At 41.1% G+C, this 24665-nt stretch overlaps 2 protein-coding genes and 1 long non-coding RNA gene across 4 annotated transcripts in view; 2 read left to right on the top strand and 1 right to left on the bottom strand.

Annotated features, from left to right (window-relative positions):
• Nucleotides 1–24665, bottom strand: part of LOC311607716 — a 612504-nt gene that overhangs the window by 139414 nt on the left and 448425 nt on the right. The gene's annotated exons all lie outside the window — the stretch shown is intronic.
• TBC1D19 (TBC1 domain family member 19) overlaps nt 1–24665 on the top strand; it is a 110510-nt gene that overhangs the window by 17280 nt on the left and 68565 nt on the right. For both annotated transcript variants that reach the window (XM_084799715.1, XM_084799714.1), the window contains exons 2-11: nt 3248–3320; nt 4106–4151; nt 6844–6919; nt 9127–9201; nt 10527–10590; nt 12066–12112; nt 12322–12432; nt 17054–17126; nt 18953–18991; nt 20747–20859. In XM_084799715.1, the coding sequence (XP_084655841.1) occupies nt 3248–3320; nt 4106–4151; nt 6844–6919; nt 9127–9201; nt 10527–10590; nt 12066–12112; nt 12322–12432; nt 17054–17126; nt 18953–18991; nt 20747–20859 (717 nt within the window). The remainder of the gene's footprint in view (nt 1–3247; nt 3321–4105; nt 4152–6843; nt 6920–9126; nt 9202–10526; nt 10591–12065; nt 12113–12321; nt 12433–17053; nt 17127–18952; nt 18992–20746; nt 20860–24665) is intronic.
• Nucleotides 22707–23411, top strand: LOC311606681 (signal peptidase complex subunit 1). The gene has a single exon (XM_084798034.1). The coding sequence runs from the start codon at nt 22819–22821 to the stop codon at nt 23125–23127; it is 309 nt and encodes a 102-aa protein (XP_084654160.1). The 5' UTR covers nt 22707–22818; the 3' UTR covers nt 23128–23411.

Here is a 24665-nt window from a genome sequence, read left to right as displayed (position 1 = left end):
GTCCTTAGCTTGGTCAAGCAGCAGCAACAGCAGCTCTATAAGGATAAAGTAGATTTAACCTGTAAAGTGCTACGAATGCCTGTTGAAAATTCAGGCTCCTTTATATGTTTGGAGAGCCACAGCCAGGACAGACTTAAATTTTAGGAAGAAAGCACTAGAGAGCAGATTGGAAAAGGGAGATGTTACTTCATTCATTCATTCATTCATTCATTCATTCAATAAACATATATTGTGTATGTACTTTGTGAAAGTGACTATATTAGGGGTAAAGATAGCCCTAGGGGAGTTTGCTATTAATGATGAGTCATATAATTTACTAATAAATATAGTAAATAAATTAATTGATAGTATGCTAGAAGCTAGTGAATTCTAAGAAAGAAGAAAAAGGAAGGGAGCTTGGGCAAGCCAGGTGAGGAGTGCAGTCTGGGCAGATAACAGCATGAACCACATGCCAAGTTCAGAAGCTATTGCAGGTATCCAAGTAAAAGATGAGGACGGGCCGCAGAGACCTCGGTGCCTAAGAACACTTACTATTTCACAGAACCCTAATTTGGTTCCCAGCACCCATGTTGAGTGCTTACCACTGTCTGTAATTCTAGTGCTGGGGATCTGATACCCTTTTTCATAAATTAAAAAAAAAAAAGAGGACTAGACTAAAGGTGATACCTTAGAGTGGAGAAAAGCAGTGTATTGGAAGACATGGTTTTTTTTCTTTGACTTTTAAGCTTTTTCATACAACTCATGACCAGTCTATAATGCATGGTTTCAAAGTGAATGATCCTTGTAATACCTGTTACGGTAGCAGGCTGACTGTCACAGCTAGACTCTTCCCTGTGCCTCCTTAGAACTGCAGATCAGTTTCTCCCTGGCCACCTGATGTTTATTTATGCTAATGAGCTTCCTGCGTAAGCATATCTGTTAGTATAGCTGAGTCTTACAATTTAAAAATCAAATGCCTTCTAGTCTTTTAAAATGTAGGTTTATTTAGTTATGTGTGTGGTATATATGTGTATGTGTGTATACTCGTGTGTGCACATACTCCTGTGTGTGCACATGTGTGTTTTCGTGTGTGTGTGTGTGTGTGTGTGTGTGTGTGTGTGTGTGGCTGTGAGGCGTTAATGCTGGGTGTCTGCTGCAGTCATTCTTCTCCTTGTTTGCTGAAGCAAGGACAGTCACATGAGCCCAGACCTCGCTAATTTGGCTACCCTAGTGACCTCGCTTGCTTTGGGATCCTTTGTCATTGTCTCTGGAAATATGAGCAGGCCACCATATCCGCCTAGCATCTATGTGAGTGCTGGCAACCCCATGTCTGGTCCTCACATTCTCACAAAAAGCACTTTGTGCATTGAATCTTCTTTCCAGACATTCTTTTTTTCCTTTTTCAGAGTGTTTCATCAGCTAAAGGGCTGGACTTTGCTGACTATAAACTCACGCTGCAGCTCACCATGTTCTGTCCTTTACATGGCTGTCCTGGACCCCAGGCGTCATCAGAGTCGGGTGTCATCTTTTGACACAGATGTTGGTAGTAGAGTGTTCTTTCGTTGAGCAACACACATGGTCTAGGAGTCTCTTCTGCTGATTAATAGTTGTGTCTGCTCAAGGCCTAGAGTCGGCAATTCACTGGGGTTGCAAAATGCGATATTCTTACTGGATCTGTTTTAGTTATTAGCTGTAATACCTTAATTTTTATGTGTATAAATATTTTTCCTGAATGTGTATTCATGCGCCACATATATGCCTGGTGCCCATGGAGCCGAGAGGGCATCAGAACCCCTCCATCTGGAGTTGTGCACAGTTGTGAGCTACGTGTGGGTGCTGGCAACTGAATTCAGGTCCTGTGTAAGAGCAGCAAGTGTTAAGTGCTGAGTTCATGCTCCAGCCCATAAACTGAAATACTCATATAAATTAAAATTTGCCTTTTACTCTTTGGTTTCTCATATGTACAGTTCTTATTAGAAAGACAGGATAAATGTGTTTCCTTTTACTCCCCTGTTTAAAGATAAGGAGTTATTTCCCTATCACCCACCATTTGATTACCCTATCCATGTTTTACTTGTGTGCTCTTACAGTAAGGGGAGCCCCGACTGGCTATACCTTCCTGGTTTCTTTATATAGCACAGAGGAGTAGGCCAGTCCACTCCAGACTTTAGGTCCTGCGCTATAGTAGGCGCATTAAGTGTCCCAGGGCATATTTGTTGGCTAGTTGGGGGTTCCTTGTCCTCCTACACATGACAGCTACCCTGATTGCTTGGATTCTTCCCACATAGGTGCTAACACTGTACAGGCCACCTAGCTGTTAAGACGCCACAGCCAGTTGTATTTTGGGTTTGTGGAATAGATTACTTAGCTTTGCTATAAATGTCTTTCTTAGCATCTTTTTTATTAGTTTGTTTTTATGTGATAATAAGGGAAATTAAAAATTAAAAATTAAAGCCCCGGATAGATGACTTAGCAGCAAAGAGCGTACACTGCACCTGAGAGAACCCAAGTCTAGTTGCAGCATCCGTGTTGGGCAGCTCACAGCTTCTCATGATTCCAGCTGCAGGGAGCTGCAAGATCAGACGGGTGGCAGTTTCCCTGCAGAAGATTTCATAAAGGAGCATAAAATACCCCGGGTAACAGAAATGTCTTGTCGAAGTGTGTTTTAGACTTTCTCAGACAGAGCTGGGTACTGAGACCCCAGCAGCTTGAGGATGATCAAATCCACCACAGTTAAGGGAGGATGTTGTTATGGCACAAACTGCAGTGTGGAATACAAAGAGGAAAGGGACCTTAGTGGTAAACACTAATGAATTAGGGTTTTATGTACTTCTGTAAATAGGCACCACACACGTGTGTATTGAGCAGCAAGCTAAACCGGAAGCCACTGTCCAGACATGCGTCATCACAGCAGCGGGTCTGGTACTCTGGAGTTTAGGTGTGGGTGCCATGGACTTTGCATATAATATGGGATTAGATTCCTAAAAATCTGAGCATATTTCTTCTCAGGCCTGTAGCTAAACATGCTATGTATTTGAAAGCTGCCAAGTTTTGTGTTTTGCCTGGATTGGTGTGCTGTCATGAAAGTAGGCAAGGAGGCCTTCTTTGTGGGGAGCCAGTGCACAGGGTTCTAAGCTGCTATAACCTCCAAGTGCATTAAAAAAACACCAAGTGTTTCTTTCTACACATTCGTTAACATTACTTATAAACTCAAGTGACCTAACCTTTTATTTCTGTTTTCTCTTTCTTTTCTTTTCCAAAAACCTAGGCCTGCCTTCAGAGACCTGAGATCAGACTTGAATCACTCAAAGAAGATATTAAGGAATTCTTTAAAGTATCAGGTTTGTAAAGCACTTCTCTTCCCTTTACGTATGCCCAGACTTCCAGCTACTTCTTTAAAGCTGATGTAACCTGGCTGAAAGGCTTCTGTGTGGAATTAGAATTCACACATTTTATAAAATTGTACAAACACGCAAGGATGGTGTAAAAACAACGGCTTTGCAATAACCGATTGTTTTCTTCCTAGTCAAAATATGTCCCAAGTGTAGCAAATATATACTTATTTAAGTAGCTTGTCTTTTTACTTCCTACTATGACTCGCCTCCTACATTATTTTTTCTATGCACTCAAAAATCAAAAACCATAAAGAAAATCTTAATTGTTGGACAAAGAGGGACACCCTGGAGTCAGCACTTACATGTGGGAGCTGAGACACTAAGTGGTAGCGCCTCAGAATATTATGTTGGTCAGCCAGAAGTTTAAAGACATTCATTTCTGCATTTCAATAGTGAGAAATGGTGTTATTCTTGAGAAAACGATTTGGTAGTTTTACATACATAGCAATGGTTAGCAAAATTCTTTCACAAATAACCATGATGCCAATGTTTTAGTGAGTTAAAGTTCATTAAGTTGTGGCTCAGCACCCACATGGCGGCCCACAACCACCCATAGTTTTAATCCCAGGTGATCCGGTTGCCCTCTTCTGAGATTCACAGGCTCATATGTGAATTTTGGTGCACATATATACATTCAGGCACACACACATACATTTTAAGAAGGTAAAAAATTTTTACCATGTTGCATATTTAAGAACCTTATATTTATTTATTTTTTAATTTAAAAACAGGTTGGGAGAAGAAGCTCCAGAATGCTGTTTATAGTGAACTGAATGTGTGAGTTTTCCCATCTATTTTGAGATATTTCTTTGCTTAACTATATTTACTTTGTAAGTAGTGGGATTAGTGTTGCTGTCTGTACCTGTATTCTCACTTTTCATTAGTGCACTTAGAGGATTTCAAGTAAGTTAATGTCACAAATCACCACAGTCTAGTCTGAGAAGGAGTGATGAGCAGGTGGTACTTTCCTGTATCGCCAAGTTTGTATACTGAGACTGCATTCATCCAGTGTAATTAGTAATGGGATGTTTCTCATAATACTTAACATTCTTTTTATTGTTGAATTTTGAATATTATACTTCTTTCTGTCATTACAAAGTGACCATCCAAAACATAATTTCTTTTTCTTTGTAAGATTATTATTGTTACTAAGAATCTAGTATTTTATTTATCTTGATTTGCCATCAGTGCTTATTAAAGTGTATATAACTTTTGCTCTAAAAAAGTATAACTCTAAACTTTTAGCTTTGTGGTTTATTGAACACCCCACTGTTCACACATTGTTTATGGAGTGTCCCCTGTGTGCCAGTGGGATGCGAAGCACTCAAGGTGTAAACTAGAAAACTAAGCACACATCCTGCTCTCATGATGTGTGTAAGCAGGCCAAGGAGTTTCTGGTCTCCTGTTTGGTCACCACTTGGTCTGTCTCCAGCACTCTCTAGTGTCTAACATTCCATTTCCCACGTTCTCTGACTAACCTGTTGTAACGGGGAAATGGATACCTTTGCTTAACCAGGATGCTTGTGAGGTAGGCCCAGATGAAGATCTGTAGGTTTATACTTTGGACACACACTTAGTTTCTTTTCTATTGTTGGAAAGAAACTCTACAACCAAGGCAACTTATAAAAGAAATCATTTAATTGGGGGCTTGCTGATAGCTTCTGAGGGTGAGTCCATGACCTCTTGGTGGGGAGCAAGACAACAGGCAGACTGTCTGGGCCAGTAGCTGAGAGCTTACTGATGCACAGGCTCAAGGCTCAGAGAAGGCACAGAGAGAGGGAGGGAGGGAGGGAGGGAGGGAGGGAGGGAGGGAGGGAGGGAGGGACACAGAGATGGAAACAGAGAGACAGAGACTGACTGAGACTGACTGGGCTTGGTAAAGACTTTTGAACCCTCAAAACTTAACCCCCCAGTGATGTCCCTCTTCTAACAAGGCTATACTCTTAATCCTTCCCAAACAGTTCCAAAAACTAGGGACTCAACATTCAAATATATGAGCCAATGGGGGCTATTCTCATTCAAGTCACCACATACATTTTTAAAATTAGATTTTAGTGTTGTTCCTATTATCGTCTTCCAAGTTGGTTTTTGAATTCTCAGCTAACATCAGATGTAAGTGCTATCTATTATTGAAATTGAATGTAACCATGTTATTGGTACTTTTGGCCACCAAAGGAATAGATGTTTGTTATGACAAGTAAAAACTATTAATTCACACAATGTAGTAGAGATACCTGTTGTGTATTATTCCCAATCCTGGCCTTTCCATCTGAGATGTTACTAATGACTTCTGTTGTCATGATCTAGTGCAACCTGAAAGCAGTTTTTTGATTTTTCTAAAACATTTTATTTAATTTTAGTTTATGTGTGTTGGTGTGAGGGTATCAGATCTTGGAGTTACAGACAGTTGTGAGCTGCCTGTGGGTGCTGAGAATTGAACCCAGATCTTTGGAAGAGCAGGCAGTGCTGTTAACCACTGAGCCATCTCTCCAGCCCCTGAAAAAGTTTTGTGTGCTCCACTGTGTCCTTTTGTTTGATGGGAAGGCCTGTTTTTCATTCATTATCATATCTTCTGTATCCTATACAATGCAACTTTGTATACTTTTCTAATAACTAATTGAGAGGTTTAAGGAGCTCATTAATACTGCCTTTCTTGTTTATTGGGAAATGATAAAACAGAAGTGGGAGCTCGGTATCAGTCTTTTGCTACTGGTAAAGACTAAATAGACACATGCATGTGCTCATACACAATTTCACATACATATAAAACACAGTTTTTTTTAAAAAATAAAGGCCATAGCTCATAATGAGAGTACAAGGAATCCGTAACCTGAACTCCAAGATTAAATAGTAATAAATATCCAGTCAAACAAAGTGGGTGAAATGTATATTACCCTTGGGAGCCGTTAGGGCACAACCCTTACAGGTTGGACTGGAGATATTATAGAAGGCCAGGTTTGTCCCTGTTTTCCCAGTGAGCCTCTTACCTTCTGTAACCAGATGATATAGACAGAAGGCTCTGTCTAGATATTGGCACTTGGATGTTTGACTTCCTGGCTCCAAAACTGTAAGCCTGTGTGTTTCTGTTTTTGATTGATTACATTTTGTCTGGGTGTGGTGTTGTAAACCTATCATCTCTGTGCTTGGGAGGCAGAGGCATCACCAGTTCAAGGCTATCCTGGTCTGTATAGCGAGTTCCATGCCTGCTGGGGCTGCTCAGTGAGACCCTGTGTGAAATATAAAACAGAAACATTACTCATTACTAGGATGGTAGTGAAATTAAATTAGTCCCTATACGTATAAACAAACTACTAGCAGATACTCTGTTTTGTTTGTAGCATGGACTACAGAGGTAAGTAACTTCTTACCAAGACAATTCATTATTGAGAGCTCAGTGTGCTGCTTAGCTGTGCTACTCAGTGTGCTGCTTAGCTGTGCTCCTCAGTATGCTGCCTCTCTCTGCTTGCAGGTATCCTTTGCCCAGTCATCCTTCTGCACCCGCGGAGCATCTCAAAGAGCCTTTGGTGTACATGAGGAAAGCACAGGTCGGCCACTGTTGGTTTTCCTTTTCTTCTCGCATGCCAAGTAATACAATGTAGAGCATATTCTTATTGGCCCAATATATATTAGATCCTGTAACAACTTGTTGAGAACCTTGTAAGTAATAATGATTCTTGTACTGATACCGTATTTAAAATGTAGTTACTCTCACAGCAGGCTTTTACTGTTAGTTGGCTGGCAACAGGAATAAAACATTTTAAAAGTTAAAAACAAGTAAAGTACAAAAGCTACAAGAAGGCATTAGCATGTAAAGTCAGTGAGTCTGTTCCATGTTTCCATCTCTCCAGCCCACCTCTGTGGCACAGCTGTGCTTGTGGACCTTCCTTAGAGTGCTGAAAGGGGCTGAGGAAGCACCACAGCCGCAGACGGGGTTCTTCTCTATAGCATGGTCTCAGAAATAGTTGAGAAAATTTCAGATCAGTCATACAGAAAGCCAGTGAAGCCATCCCTTTGCCTCCTACGTCATGCCTTTGCAGCTGTAGGAAATGCTCTTCTGCATCCAGCTGCCAGGGTTACTGTGGTATGTGCTAGCAAGATTCTAAGTGCTACTTTCATTAAAACCTCCTCCAAATTAGAAGGCAATAGAGACAGTATAACAGAAACTGTGGAGATTCCAAGGAAGTATGTAATATACTTATTCTTGGTGTTATCTCTAAGGTCAGGTAATATCTATTTGTATAAAAGCACAATAGCTAAATATGTTCATGAAAGAATTGTGTGGCTTTTGTTATACAAATTTAAACTGGAAAAAACTAGAAAAGTAAAGTCTAAATATTTTTTGGAATTTTTTCTTTTTTCTTTTTTTTTACTGGGACAGGGTCTTACTGTGTAAGCCTGGCTAGTCTGGAACTCACTGACCTTAAACTCAGAGAGATCCACCTGCTTCTGTCTCTATAGTGCAGGGATTAAAGGGGTGTATCACCATGCCTAGATAGAAAAAAATCATTTTAACTCATTTCATGGGAGAAAGCCAACCCCTGGACACTATTAACAATACTTTGCTATGCTCACAGACAAGTGCCTGGCAGAGCTGTCTTCTGAGAGGCTCCACCCAGCAGTGGACTGAAACCAATGCTGAAACTCAGAGCCAAACATTGGGCAAAGCATAGGGAGTTTGTGGAAAAGTGGGGGGAAGCATAGAAGGACCTGGAGGTGACAGGAGCTCCACAAGGAGAGCAACAGAGCCAACTAGCCAGGGCCTAGAAGTGCTGTGGAGACTGAAGCACCAACCAAGGACCATGCATGGACTGGACTTAGGCCCCTATACATATAGCTGATTGGCAGCTCTGGCTTCACGTGGGTCCCCTAGTAAGAGGAGTGGGGCTGTCTCTGACATGGACGCTGCTTCCCCTTTGATCACTTCCCCCTGATGGGAATGCCTCGCCGGTCCACAGGGGAAGAGGACATGCTCAGTCCTGATGCAATTTGATGAGCTGGGATGGGTGGGTAGGGTGGAACTCCCCTTTTCAGAGGAGTAGGGGAAGGGGGATGGGAGTAGAGGGAGGGAGGGTGGGGCCAGGAGGAAAGGAGGGAGGGGGCTAAGATGGGGATGTAAAGTAAATAAACAATTAATTAAAAACATAAAAAATCATCATAAGTTATGCTTCCTGGTGGGACTCATTTAGCCCTGATCTACTTCTGGAAACTGAGAATACACTACATGCATCAGCCCTCAGGACACACCTCAACAGCTTAAAGAACTTCAGCAGGCTCTAGTTCTCAGGAGTTCCCTTGCCTCTCAACTGGACGCCACTGGGGTCTAAGAAGTTAGTACATGGGCCTGAAGACACTGACTGTTTTGGTTTTTTTAAAGATTTATTTGTTTATTCTTATGTATACAGTATTCTGCCTGCATGTTCACCTGCAGGCCAGAAGAGGGCACCAGATCTCATTATAGATGGGTGTGAGTCACCATGTGGTTGCTGGGAATTGAACTCAGGACCTTGGGATGAGTAGGCAGTGCTTTGAACCTCTGAGCCATCTCTCCAGCCCGACACTGACTGTTTTAGCCACAGTGCTGCTGATGCCACCACACTCTGAACAGTATCTGGTGCAGAGAAGTCAACTAAAGAGTGAGGGTAGCCATCTCAACCAGCTTTGCCATGTCTAGGAATATCATTGTAATATTTTTTTCTTATTAGGGTAGATATTGTTAATGAAAAACAATGACAGATTGCACCTTTTCTTTCAGGGAAGTTGGGAAAAAAGAATCCTGAAGAGTTTAAATAGTATGTGCACAGAACTGAATATCCCGTTAGCACGAAAGGTACATTTTTTTTTTCTGCTGAAGTATTTGTGCGTTAACTACTGAAAAAAATGTCATAAATTGTATACCTGTTAGACTTGATATTCTTTATTTACTGGTGTAAGTGCCAGTTGTTTGGTTATGTTTTATGCATAATCTTACTTTATATACTTAATGATTTTATAATGAACCTGTGCTGTAGCCTACTTAGACATTTGGCTGTTGTCTTAGTTACTTTCCTATTGCTGTGCAGGTTATGCAAGGAAGGGCTTATTTGGAACTCCTGTTCCAGAGGGGTGAAGCCATCACCGTCTCAGCGGGGAAGCATAGCAGTGGGCAGGCATGACAACTGCAGCAGCCGCTGAGAGCACAGCAGGAGTTAGAAAGCAAGCTGGAAAGGAACCATGCAAGCCTCTGAACTCACAAAATGCACCCCCAGTGACACACTTTATTGAGGAAGGCCACACCTTTTACCCTTCCCAAATTTCACCACCTACAGGGGTCCAAATGTTCTTATGCCTAAGACTCTAGGGGCATCCCACTCAAAGCACCACAGCTGTAAAAAATGATTATACTTGAAAGATTTCAGTGTTTGGACATTTAGTGTTTGGACATTCTGAGTAAGTGAGCACAGTGGCACTGTTCCTTGAAGGCCACGATTACTGCAATCTTGTAATTGGTCATATGATGCCATCTTCTAGTATTAATGTAATAAATGAAAAGAATATCTCTGCAGGCCTGGAGTTCTGCTTAGATCCAGTTCTTACTTAGGAAATAAGGAAGCATCACTGGGAGTCTGTTGTAGGTAGTATAGCTGCTCCCAGGTGGGAGAGAATGAGTTTCCCTTCCTTCCTTCCTGCCTGCTAGCTGTCCTGCACCGCCGAGTAGCTCAAGAGTGTAGACTGTTGGTGAGCGCTGAGGAGAAGCCACTGAAGCACTAACAGGGTAGTGTACAGACAAGCTTAGAGGAAAATCTGCTGAATGTGTAGTGTGGCATGGTGCTGTCGTTCCCATCAGAAGATCATGCTGCGGAGGCAGCCATCCCCTGAGCCATGCTTTCCTGAGCTTGCTGATGCGTGAGAACCGTGGGGTCTGGCCGAGCAGCAGGTCTCCCTGAGATTTCCTGGCCGGTCTGACTGTTTACCTTCTCTTCTTAGACTCATTGGCTCCATGTTCTAAAGAAACCATTGAGACTAGATATGTTGTAATCATTTTAAAACTTAATTCATGTGTAATTCCAAAAAAGCTCTCTGTGTTTAGTTGGTTTCCCATATGCTACGGTACCTTATTAAAACTTTTGAAAAAGTTATTGATCTTTGAAACCAATTTAAAAAAAATCTTTTCAGAGACCAGTTGGAGAACAGAAAGAACTTCTCAATAAGTGGAATGAAATGGGGACTGATGAGCCAGGTATGTACGGGCTCCTACGAGGTTGCCGATGGCACGGAAATAGCGTCGTGCTTCTCTGGAGGCACGCCGCCTTCCTCCTCCACTAATCCCCTGACAGCTGACTTGTTGATTTCTGTTTTGCAGTGTAAGAATTTCCATTACTTGGATAATACTAAATCACTTATTCTTTTTTTTTTCAAACAGCATTTTAAAACATTTTTATAAAAGAATAAATAATCTTTTGGTCACCTCTTCTGTGATGTTCCCTGAACCTTAGTTATAAGTTTTGTTATAGACAAAGGACCAGGGTGTCTGCTGTGATTCTCTGTATAGGACAGGGAACCTGTACTCTTGAAATGACAACAGTCTGGTAGGGTAGCCTAAACAGGACCCGGACAAGGGCAGCACCAGTTGATATGCCAGCACGGACAGGGAAAATCTATGATTTTAGACTTATTATAGATGGACTGTACATAGTTAACAGATGCTGAGAGAGGAAAACTTAGCCTGCCCTAGGGATGGCCCTAAGCATTTGTCCACTACCAAGCGTACAGCCCTAAAGTGTATGCTTATGAGCAACACTAAATGGACTCGATTGGCTGTATTTATAGATTTATGTGCATGTAGACATCTAACAGTAATAATTGAAGAGAAACAATAGCGATCATACAGAAAGAAGGAAGGCTTGGCGTTAGAGAAAGTATAACAGTGGTAGGAGAAGCGGAGATGGTGGGAATAGAGGATTGAGGGTAATGAGAATGCGTTACACCCGTGTTTAAAATGTCACAGCGAAACCCGTCAGCTTGTACAATTGATGAATGCTTATGAAAGTGAAAAAAATTTAAAAATGCTGATGACAAGGAAAAAAATAAAAACAAATAAAGTTTATTCAGTAGTTTCCCTAGTTTTATCTTTTAGTTAAAGTAGAAATTCTGTAAGCTTAATTATATTGAGGTGCTGATGAAAGATTGGCTAATGAAAAATAAATTTCAGGAATTTAAAGTGTTTTTAAATTGTATTTTGTCTCACTTTAAATTTAATGCACAGTCAGTTTTATAAACATATAATGAGTAACAGTTGTATACTGTATGCCTATAATTGTTTGGACAGATGCATACATGGCTGCCCCCCGGCCCAGCCCCCACTGCTAAAGCTAGTCTGGGAACTAGGCAGGCACGTGCTGTAATAGGAAATAGTGCAACTGAAGCCAGAAAAGCTTGATCCAAGCAAAGGAATTAATTGAGAATGCATTATTTGTATTCTAAAAACATTGAAAGTTCTCAAACAGAATCTTTATAAGAAACTCTTAAGATCTTCTGTAATGTTTAAGGTGTCGAGGACAGTGTTTTTATTTCTGTGTTCCCAGTATCTCATACAATGTACAACAAATAGTACTCAATAAATATGTGATTCATCTCTATAGAGCCATAGGAAAGTGACAATATTTATTGGGCATTTCCTATGTTATCTGACCTTTTGTTTTACTCTTATTCCAGATTTAAGACTTTTTCGACCTGTTTATGCACCTAAGGACTTTCTTGAGGTATGCTCTGTTGGGTAGCTGTGCGAACAGCATGGCTGTGACGGGAGGCCCTGCGTGACCCTGGGTAGCTGTGCGAACAGCATGGCTGTGACGGAAGGCCTTGCATGACCCCAAATGGCTTTTTAACCTGAGGAGATGCAACAAGAATTATCATGCTTGCCAGGGAAAACCTGTAAGAGACTAACACAGCTTGTTGTTTATTTTTAAAGGTATTAATTAATCTCCGCAACCCAAATTATGAAAATGGTGATTCTCTTAGTTTTAGGACTCATTTGGGTTTAATCCAAGTTCCTCTGAAGGTAAAAGACATCCCTGAATTGGTAAGTAAATATATAGAAAGAATAAGTTAATGTATATTCAAAGATAACCACTAGAAAAATATTTTAGTGCAGCATGTATCTACTATGAGTCATAGGTGCATTAAGCAAATTAACTATTGTGATATCTTTTTCATTGGAAATATATACATAGAAAGAGCAAGTTTGTGTATGGAAATCAAATCAATTTACATTGGCCTATAAATGTTTTGCCCATTATCTTAATAAAGAACAAATATTTGTGAGGCAGTTTGCTTGTATTACTATAAAAATGATTGGAGCAAATCATAAGATTTAAAAAAGAATGTTTAATAAAACACTTGTTATTTAGTTTAACCAACTTTCCTGGAGCCTGTAACATGGCGAGACACTATGCTCTGGAACCCATCGCTTCAGTGAGGGATAAGTTGGAAAATGGACTCTGAGGAGATTTCCTGATCTCAGAATGAAGTTGTCATCACTCCGTCTTTTGTTACTCATGCCAGAATAAATAAATAAAGGATGCAGTGTCGTCAGTTCTCTGTGGTGGTGAAACTCTGAACTTTAAAGATAGAGAGGTCATGATAAGTAATGTGTGTTAGTGAGAAGTGTGCAGTGACTCTGTCAGCTCCACGCACTCCGCTCTGCTCTGTGTGTGTTCGTGGGCTATCTTCCTTTTGCCAGCTGGCTTTTATATATATAATTTTTTGTGTGTGAATAAAAGGATGGTTCTGGAGGGCTATTTGAGAGACTCCATCAGGAGAAAATTGTTTCCTCCTGCTTTCTGTGTACAGTATTGTCCTCCTCAGCCCAGCTCCAGCCTGCTCCTTTTTGCATTTTGGTGTTATTTTTCTCCACCCTTGGTCTTGGTCAAAGCCTTGAGCATTAGGAGGGCACTCTTCTGATTTCATACTTTCTTTTCATTTATGCTCCTAGGAGCCGTAGTTGCTTTCTGGATTTGCTGCTTCTGTTTTCCCCCTTGACATCTGTGGCATGCCTTTTCTTTATTAACTGGAAGTTGACTGATAAATAAGCAAAAATGGCTTTCTTCATAGAGCCGTGGAAAGGCTCAAGGATCAGAGACCCTGTGGGTACCTGCCATGGCAATCCATAGGGCTGAGAATGGAGGTTCTGTGAAGACTGTCCGGTGGAGCTTCTTCCCACTGCAGAGTCACATGCCTCTCCTCACCCCCGTAGGAGGCCAGAGGCACACTCACCAGAGATACACAACAGCTATTAACTCAGAACCTCCGATGTACAGTAGGAAGATAGACGTTATTAACACAGGGATCAAGTAGAAGTCTATGGAATGGTGAGACCTATATTCTTTTCTCTGCTCTATGCTTTCAGGCCCTCTACCCACTCCAGAAGATCAGAAAAGCTAGCAAAGATGCGGAGAACCCTTCTAGTTCCGCAGTTGGCTGGCTACAGAGCCCAGCACACTCTAGGGAAATCTGCTGCATAACTCCCAGTCATATTTTTTACTGCCATATTCCCATACCTAAGTGATAAACTTTAAATCCCTAGGTGTATAAACTGTTGCAATTTGAGAGCATGAGGCAATGAACTCAGCGAGCAAAAGCAGAGGGGAAGGGGAGGGGAAGCGAAGAGAGAGAGCATGGGAAGGGAGGGAGAGGAGGAGAGAGCATGAGAAGGGAGGGAGAGGAGGAGAGAGCATGGGAAGGGAGGGAGAGGAGGAGAGAGCATGGGAAGGGAGGGGAGAGGAGGAGAGAGCATGGGAAGGGAGGGGAGAGGAGGAGAGAGCATGGGAAGGGAGGGGAACCGAAGAGAGAGAGCATGGGAAGGGAGGGGAGAGGAGGAGAGAGCATGGGAAGGGAGGGAGAGGAGGAGAGAGCATGGGAAGGGAGGGAGAGGAGGAGAGAGCATGGGAAGGGAGGGAGAGGAGGAGAGAGCATGGGAAGGGAGGGGAGAGGAGGAGAGAGCATGGGAAGGGAGGGGAGAGGAGGAGAGAGCATGGGAAGGGAGGGGAGAGGAGGAGAGAGCATGGGAAGGGAGGGGAGAGGAGGAGAGAGCATGGGAAGGGAGGGGAGAGGAGGAGAGAGCATGGGAAGGGAGGGAGAGGAGGAGAGAGCATGGGAAGGGAGGGAGAGGAGGAGAGAGCATGGGAAGGGAGGGGAGAGGAGGAGAGAGCATGGGAAGGGAGGGGAGAGGAGGAGAGAGCATGGGAAGGGAGGGGAGAGGAGGAGAGAGCATGGGAAGGGAGGGAGAGGAGGAGAGAGCATGGGAAGGGAGGGAGAGGAGGAGAGAGCATGGGAAGGGAGGGGAGAGGAGGAGAGAGCATGGGAAGGGAGGGGAGAGGAAGAGGGAGAGGGTGAGAGAGTGAGAAGGAGAATAAGGTTTGGACTTAGGGTGACACAGAAGGGAGTAGGCCACACTTGGCCCCATATTAACTTTGATTTATAGAATGACACAAGACAGAAAGCACACAGGCCCATGTACCAGCACTGGTATCAAAAACATATTCTCCTGGTAGTCTCAAGCTCTGGCTCCAATCTGGGATCAGTCAGTTTTGGGTCTTGGTGGAGTCCTTTTCATTAACCCTCTTCTCTTTTTTGCTATCTCTGGAAATTCTCTCCTCTTTGGTTAGAATAGTATTTGTTGGGCAAACTCACAATTTTAGGTTCTGCCATGGGGCCTATGATCTCCCAGTCATGAATTTTGATAAGGATTATAGTACTGGGCATGATATTCCTTCATCCTAGAAACTTTCTGATTGGATCTGTGGCTTGTTGCAGCATTATAGGCATGCCTCTGTTGCACAGTGGGCACATCTTGCCTGCTAGGTCAGTATTGTAGCGTGCAGGAGTATGGCTATGCCTCATCCGCAGTCATCAGTATCAGTTCCTGCCATCCTTGTACTGTGCAGGATGATTCTGACTCAGAATTATTGGATTATGTAGACTCCTCCATGTTACAAGGAGATTTCTTGAGATGGAGATGTACTAACTGGAAAGAGAGGTTGTGACTATCCAGATGGGACTAGACACTAGTAGTTCAGTGTTGCCGGGCGGGCGTTTGATAAGTACTGGGGAGTGCTATCCTAAGAGGAGTTGTCATCTTCAAAGGACTGCAGCCTAGTGGGGGTGGACAGTCAAAGGACAGCTTTACTAGAGCGGGAGTGAGTGTTTAGGTCTAGACTGAGAAGACATAATGTATTGAGAGTTCTTTTTGTGAGTCTGGAATAGCAAGGAAGGCTTGTGAAGAGCCACACTCCCTATGGTCAGTTTTGATGGAAATTAGAGTTCAGACCAATGGAGTGTAAAATGGACATCCAGATCCCATATGCATTAAGTAAAACTCTCCATTTTGAGTATGGAGCTAGTATTGAGGTGTTTATTGGCCCTAGATTTGTGTTTTAGTGTCCAGATCAGCACTGTTATTTTTTTGTTTTGTTTTGTTTTGTTTTGGGAGACAGGGTCTCTCTGTATTAGCCTTGGCTGTCCTGGAGTTGCTTTGTAGACTAGGCTGGCCTCGAACTCATTCTGCTTTCTTAGTGCTGAGATTAAAGGTGTGTGCCACCACACCTGGCTCTTTTTTTCCCAGCATTGTTCTTAAACTGAGATGTATAATCACTAATAGTAATGATTCATCCATTTTATGATTCATAAAATACATGGACAATTGTGGTTGAAATGGAGGAATCATCAAACTCACTAGCCTACTTAACAGATGATTTGGAAAAATTTAAATTAATTCCATTTTAAAGGAGAAGGATGCACAGCTCACCAATCAGAATAGTTATAAAGTGCTAAAGCAACTATTAATATAAACATTTAATTTGCTGTAGAATAAAATAATACAAACAATATGGGGATGTTTATATTTCAAAAAAACAGGTGTTACTTTTGTCCCAGGATATCATGAGACAAGTCAAGGAAGTCTTATGAATAAATCTAATTCATCCTTATTTTAGCTGAGCACTTAATAGTCACTTTTGCTAAAAAATGAGCTTGTTTTAGATATTTGTGATGTTTGGTTTGTTAACATCAAAGTAAGATGCCAAGTCATAGAAAACACAGGAGTTTATGTTGGTAATTTGGCACAATGATGTTAGATAAAATTGAAACCAGTGAGTGGCTCTGGGGAGGAGGGAGAGGAAGGGAGAGAGGGAGGGAGGGAGGAAAGGTTAAAGCATTCATATATCCTTATCTACAAGGATCAGTGTCACCTCTTACTGGCAAAAAAAGGCAAAAAAAAAAAAAAAAAAAAAAAAGACAGTGCCAGTATTCATACTAACAAAAGGGTTCAAAGTAAAAAGTTTTAGACAGGAAAAAGTGATTAAAAGAAAAATATTACCAAAGGTCTGTACCAGAAAAATACTGTACGTTTACATTTCTTTCCCCATGTTTATACTAATTTTTCCTAAATGCTATCGCTTGTCTAGTCTTGTTTATTCCACATGATAATGAAATAAAAATGATGCCCAGCCATATCTGCAGTACACAGCTTTGGTTACTCTGCTCCTCAGTGTTCAGGCTCTACTACTGTTGTTTTGTTTTTTAGATATTTGAACGAAACGTTTACATGTGATTTTTTAAAATGTGTTGATATTTAGGTGAAAGTAACCTTTTCCCATGCACCTGAGTCTGAGATGTGTGCTAATTCTCCTTATGTTATTTTCCAGAAAGAATGCTTTGTAGAACTTGGCTTAAATACAGGACAACTGGGTATAGATGATTCTACACAAGTGCCTCCTGGTTAGTATTTCCCATCTGACATTTAATTAGTGACAAGTGATAACCTCCAAGTACCCAAGCCATTTCTAAGTATCCATGGATTGCAAAGGGGACACACTGTTGACCTCCAACCCCATCAAGAAACAGTGTATCATAACAGCTTAGAAGCCCCCTGCGCACAGATACCAACTACCACCCAGGAACTGCTGCCCTGCTTGAAGCACTGCAGGGCTGATGTGGCCTGCTTGGAATTCATCACTGCACACACTTGTACCAGTTTTCTTCGGGTTACAGTTGTCTATAAGATCCAAACTGTTATGGAGAATTATAAATTATTTGTTTGCACTTTCTTATTGTGATCCGCCATATGTAATTACTACTACCTATCTTGTCTGTTGCCGGTGCCCATTTGAATTATTCCCACCATTTGGTTATCATCAGTTGTCCTGCTGTGAATATTTTTTCCCAGGCCATTTGATGTGCACATACATCTTAGGGCACATACCTGAGAGTTAGCTAATAGTTATCACATCATGTGCACATGAACAATCTCAATGGCTATTGCCAGTTTTACAAACTTATCATGCCAACTTACACTCTCACCAACTTTGTCCGAGACGTTCATTTGCTTCATATTTTCCTTCGTCTAAAATTCAGTCTTCCCCCCACCCCCCCACTATGGTGGCTCTTCCCATTTTGTTTCTTTTCAGTCCCCGTTGTTTTCTCTGATGACTAATGTAGTCAAACAGCCTTTTATGTTTCCTAGTCTTTATAGCTTACCACTGTTGGCAAAGAGCCTTTTCAAGTGCTTGGCTTATTTGTGTCTGACAGTTGTGCGCTGCTTTCTGTAAGGCTGGTTTATAAATTCTGGATACAGGTCTCCTGCCAGATGCACATGTACGAATAAATTCAGAAACTCACCTTGTCAAAACTCTCTTAATGATGTCCTTTTCTTTTTTGTAGACAGAAGTTTATTTTACAGTGCTTTAGTTAATGAGTTTGTCTGCATTGTGATTATACGTGTTCACAAGCAGACATTCCAGTGAAATAATTTAAATAGCTTTCAGGAGGCAGGCTGTGCACAGATAGACTTTAATCCAAGCCGGAGTTGGAAACAGCACCTTCTAAAGGAAGCTGCTAACAAGTGTGGTTTTTAAGTTTTATTTAGTGTGTGTGTGTGTGTGTGTATGTGTTTCTGTATGTATATGTGATTACAAGTGTGAGGGTGCCCACACACCAGAGCCAGAAGTAGGCACTACAGCCCTTGGAGCTGGAATTTGCAACCTGACATGGATGCTGTGATCCGATCTCAGGTCCTTTTGAGTGAGCAGCGACAGCTCCTAACCTGGAGCCATCTCTCCAGCTCCTGAAATGATATAAAAAACCAAATTCTTCAAATTTTTTCCTTCTGAATGTACAGAAATATTTCTGTATGAGAATATATTCTGTTTTAACAAAATTTGCCCATTTTTGTTTGCTAATTAAGAGTGTGAACTCACTTCTAACAGCTTAGGAAAAGGCTTTTCTACATTTAGATTTAGGCGCCTTATTTTGGTTTTCAGGGCCAGGTAGGGTAGTGCGCCTGAAGCCTAGCACTTAGAAGGCTGAAGCAGCAGGGCTGTGCTCCTGGGGCTTCCCAGGCTACTTAGTGAGAGGGAGACCAGCCTGGGCAGCAAGATGCTGTCGCAAATAAACAGACAAACAAACAAATAAGTTCTTACATTTTCTATATAGTTTACCAATTTTAAAGATAATTAAAAGTATTAGTACCTAGGGAAAAAAAACTTTTCTAAATGTTGTTGATCATGTTTGTATCTAATAATTTTATTTTCTTTTAATATTTTTAGAACTTTTTGAAAATGAGCATGTGCGTATTGGGCAAAAAGGTAAGTTTAGTTAATATTTATTAAAATCCATTTAACAAAATGAGACAGCTTTTCAGATCTAGCCAATGGACAGTTCAGTTCATCCTCCATGGTTGTGGGGGGACAGGGCACTGCCTCTGACATGGACTCTGCTGCCCTGATTTGATCACTTCCCCTGGATGGGGAGGCCGGGTGGGCCCACAGAGGAAGGAGAGGCAGGCTATGGAGTGAGACCTGATAGGCTGTGGTCATGTGGTGGGGGAGGAGCCCCCTTCTGTCTCGGGGAGGGGAATAGGGAGGGAGGGTGGGAACGGGAAGATACAGGCGAGGGGATAACAATCTACATGTAATCTGAATAAGTTATAATAAATTAAAATTTAAAAAATGAGACCGTCCCCATGAAATACGGCTCAGTTGACGTGTACTCTCTGTAAACTGAAGCACTGGCCATTCATGATGTTTAACTGAGCAGGTAATCTAACAAAATGTAGTGCGCTGGCTGTCTCAGTAGATGAAAGTGAGGCGCACATTGGCTCGCTGAACAGGAAGTGCAGGCCAGCATTCGTCAGGCTCTGGAGAGTTGAGCTGAGAGATGCAGCAGAATTTTATCTCACAATCAAGGAGGCAGCTTCCTCTTTGATGCATCCACACACCTCTCATTAGCGCTAATGAGGGCATGCTCCTGCATCGGGAGAGGCTGGAGCTCTTACATCCCACTGTGGGCTCACAGCGATAAGGCTTAATGAGTGTAGCAGGTCTCTGTATCCTAGGAACAATTGCCCATCTTTTGGGCACTCTTTCTTGTTTCTATAAATCCTTTATTGTCTCTGAGGTGCAAACAAGGATTTGTGTCAGACTGAACGGTCTTTGACAAATACTATCATGTATCAGTGTCCCTACTTCACATTTTCAAAGTCATGTTAATTTCAAAGGCCTCCCTTGTAGGCTTGGCCTCTTTCATTAAACATTCAGATTGAGAACATCATTTTAAAATTTATCATGCTGTCTTTGTCTCTTTTCGCCATGTCTTTCTCATTTAGTAGAAAATGTCCTCTTTAAAAGGAAACAAGAGAATGGAACTGTTAGATGAGCACTGGTTGTGTAGTATGTCTCGTGTGTTTTGTTTGTCTGCCTTTATTTGGTGGGCTTTTTATTTTCATGTTGAATGGCTCATATTTTAATTAAAGAAAATAAAAATGAAAGATACTATATTGATTTTTTAAAAAAATATGGATGCTTAAAGGATAATTTTGTTGAAAGTTTATTAGTCTTTGTTTTGCATTTCTTTTCCTTTTTTGTTTTGTTTTGTTAATTTTTGTAGAGCTAAGAAGTCATTTGGTAGAATGAATGTCTTAACATTTGCACACATTACTCTTGGGCAGGATACTGCATGTACAGTGCTGCTTCCAAATAACAGAGCCCCACAACTTGGTAGCATACATTTATGAAAATTACTGCTTCTGAAGATGAGGCTCTGCTTGGTCACAGAAGCCAGACGTCAGTCTCATTAGTAGTGTGGAGCTGTGGGAAAGCAGGATGCTCTCAAAGTATCAACACTGAGCTTTGTCAGGCTGAGGAGCTGGGGGGTCAGGGAACCTGTGGGCTGTTCTAGGGCCATCTCTAAACTCAGGGCTGGAAGGCAGACAACAGTAGGTGCGTGTGTGACAGGTGCAGGGCCTGAGGCTTTGCTGCCTGCCCGAGAGATTCATATGAGAGCTTCCTGAGATGCCCTTGCATTATGAATTTTCTAACAGGATTATCATATACATTTGACAGTTCTAGCACAGCAGGATAGCGCTGCTGCTCAGCAGTACATCCGACAAGGAAGTCCCACAGCGCTGAGAGCCGAGCTCTGGGCACTCATTTTGAATATCTCCAGTCAGCCCGAGGTAAGACCCAAACAGGACGGATCAAACTTGTTAATGTTTGTCTTCTAGATACCCTGTGTTTCAAAGCAGAACAGCTGTTAAGTCCCTCGTTATCCACTCTGCTTTCCATTTCCAGCATCACTGTTGTTTTAGGGTAAGGCAGATTTAAACAGTATGCTCAACAGACATTTTTGTTAATAAATAATGTGGTTATATATATGTAGTAAAATTTTAAGAACTCAGATTAGTGAAGCTGTGACAGAATTGGATGTTATAAAGAAGAACAACTATGAATAAATTAATAAAATATAATTTAAGAAAAAAAGAATAGTTTGTTTCCGCAGTGAGAGATCCCCTTGGGAAAAATAAAATTTCATTAAAAAAAAATAAAGAAGAACAACTGAAAACAAACTGGTGTTTGGTTTGTTTGTTTGAGGTAGGCTCTTATGTAGCACATGTTGCTTTCAAAGTCACTTATATAGCTGAGGCTGGCCTTGAACTCCTGATGCTCCTGTCTGCACTTGTGTAAGTGCCGGGACGATAGGCATGCATAACCACCCTTGGCTGTTATGGCTGCCTTTGAAGTATGCACTGTCCCTGTGCTTCTAACATCTGACAGATAATGTGGGAATATAGCTTTTCCAAATACAGGATTATTTTTTCAAGAAATTCAGTGAATATTAAAGGAAGTAACCAAATCACCGATAGATAGATCAGGGTTGTTGGGGATGGAGCCCGGGGCTTTGTGCATGCAGGGCAGCACTCCACTGACTGAGCTACTTCTCCAGCCTTGGGAACAGGTTTTACATAAGACATCGACTTTCCCTGGGACATTCTCACTGAGTCTATGTATGTAGTTATCTATGTAGAGTGGTTACATATGTGTATAAAGCCACTCATGTAAAGATTTTAATCACTGTTACACTAATTGTATAACAGGTTCTATGAATACGTAAACCTGGTCTAAACTCAGAGTTCCCTCAATTTAATTAACGCATATCACTGAGCAAATTGCCTAAATTTCTTCAAGCCTCAGTTAGCCTATACTTAAATATATATAATGATATTTATATCATATAGTTATGACAAATATACAAAAATGTGAGTTTGCCACTAATAGCAGTAATCATAATAATTAATATAATATTTATTATTAATATTAATAATAATATCATAATAATAACAGATAACAAAATAAAACACTGTCTGTTATAAAACTACATTTTTAACCTTTGCAAATTATGTACAAGATGTATGTGTGTGTGTGTGTGTGTGTGTGTGTGTGTATAGTTTGTGTGCACATGTGTATGTATGTAAGTATATGTCTTTTAAATCTCCCTCTGTGAACAGCATTGTCAACATCTTTTATTGAAAAAATAAAGCTTGTGATTTCTTACAGAGCAGTTTTAGAATGTGTGATACTGCTGATATTTTGTGGTAACACTTTGGAGATAATTTTTTACAAAACAGATTTGAGTAAGTTGGACAGATTTTTTTTCTGTTTGTATGATCTTCTGTAAAATGTAATCTTTGCTGGATTTAAGTACTCAGGTCCAGTGCTGCCTCCACTGTGGAGTAATGCAAATTCTGTTCTCTTTGCAAAGGAATTGCTACCTTTTCAAAACCAAATTTATGATAAAAAATTACCTTAAAAATGACAGGTAGTGATTATTTTGTGTAGTATTCCAAAATGAATTTTTACATTTTAGTTTTGAAGTCTTGGACCATTTTAATTTAAAAAATTTAAGTGCCAAATCTATCAAATATTTATAACTAGAAACTAGTATTTTCAGAAAGACACTGGAGAACAAAAGTTTCAAAATAACTCTTACAGGCAATTCTTTAGAATTTTGGTTCAACTCGGGAGTGAGGGGCTCGGCTAGTCGGCCAGGCTACTTTCGGCATCGCACCCCGCAAGCCGTACGCCTTAAGAATCGGTTACCCTCGTTTTACTGTCGGTGTCGGTCTTCTCCGCCAATCATGCTGGAACATCTGAGCTCGCTGCCCACGCAGATGGATTACAAGGGGCAGAAGCTAGCTGAACAGATGTTTCAGGAAATTATTCTTTTTTCAGCAGTAGTTGGGTTTATCTACGGGTACGTGGCTGAACAGTTTGGGTGGACTGTCTACATAGTTATGGCTGGATTTGCTTTCTCGTGTTTGCTGACACTTCCTCCGTGGCCCATTTATCGCCGACACCCCCTGAAGTGGTTGCCTGTTCAAGAATTAGGCACAGAAGACAAGAAATCTGGGGACGGAAAAATTAAGAGGCATGCTAAAAATAACTGACTGGAGCTCACAAGATTCAGCACCTGCTTTTGTTTCCTGTAAAATGAGCTGAATTGCTTTCATAACGAAAACGTGAGCGTAAGCCACCATGTTCTTACGGGGCAGCTGTGCAGAGGCCTAGTTGTCCTTGTTTCATTTCTAATCCAGTTGTATTTTCACTCCCAACTCTTACCATCTATCTCTTCATCATCCTTATGGAGAACAGGAAATATAAATATGTAATGCTTCTTTCAGGTGTACATAATGAATAAACATCTCATAACTGGTAAAAAAAAAAAAAAGAATTTTGGTTCAACTCATTGTACTGTCTTTGAATGTTTCCAGTAAGTTGAAAGCTATTCTACAATAAAATTTTATTGAAATATTGATATTTTTGTTTTAGTGCAAAGATTTTGTTTATACTACCTTAAATTCCCATTAGTAAATATAGTACATTCGGTGGACCATTATTTATCTTTTACTTTTTGTTTCTGTTCTCCAGTGTTCTGAAAATACTAGTTTCTAGTTATTTGACATTTAAATAGGTGATATGTTTTAAAGGATTAATTTTATATGCTATTTTCTACATATCTCTATATTTGCCAAAATATATTTACTGAATGATACTTATATTTAAGCATGCTTAAATCAGTTTGCTAGCTAAAATCAAAAGCTCTTCTATATTTTGCTCACCAGTAAAACAACAGACACAACAGCCTGGTGGCACATGCCTGTATTCCCAGCACCTGGGAGGCAAAGGCAGGCGGATCTCTGTGAGTTCAAGTCTAGCCTGGTCTACAAAGTGAGTCTAGGACAGTCAAGGCTACACAGAGAAACCCTGTAGAGAAAAAGAAAGAAAGAAAGAAAGAAAGAAAGAAAGAAAGAAAGAAAGAAAGAAAGAAAGAAAGAAAAAGAAAGAGAGAAAGAAGGAAGGAAGGAAACCATAACAAACCCTTGTATAAGGCTTTCTTTAGTGGTGTGTGTGTGTGTGTGTGTGTGTGTGTGTGTGTGTGTGTTGGAGGGTGCTGGGCAGGTGCTCTGCCAATGAACTCCTCTCTCCACATGGTCTGTCTTTTGTCATTTATACATGTAATAATCCTCCTTGGCTAATCGAGCTCCCATCACAGTTCCCTCAGATTGATAGTCTTGTCAGGTCTCTTTCCTGAGGGGCACTTTCCTGCCCAGTGAATGGATGATGCACATGAATATCTTTAAGGCACCTCAGTTCACGATGTCTCAGTGCTTCCTGAAGTCCTTGTCTGTTTAGTACAACTGTCCATCAAAGTGTCCCAGCTGAAAGGCTAGTGCCATTCTTTTCTCTGTCTGAATCTCTCATTACATTCATCAGTAATTCCCTCTTGACTCAGTTCCTCACCATGTTTGAAATCCATGTATTTCCCTCCGTACCCATATTTCTACCAATCCATCTCAAAATTCTATCTGCTTGTGCCTGGATTCAACCAACCAGGTGCTGTGCCTGCAGCTTGGTCCCCTACAGAAACTTTCAAACACCCTTTCTCTAACACTGACACCTGCTAGTTCTGCTTTTATTTATTTTC

Source organism: Acomys minous (genome assembly GCF_964271855.1).
Source record: "Acomys minous genome assembly, chromosome: 10".
Classification (NCBI taxonomy): domain Eukaryota; kingdom Metazoa; phylum Chordata; class Mammalia; order Rodentia; family Muridae; genus Acomys; species Acomys minous.
This window is presented reverse-complemented; position numbering and strand designations above follow the sequence as displayed.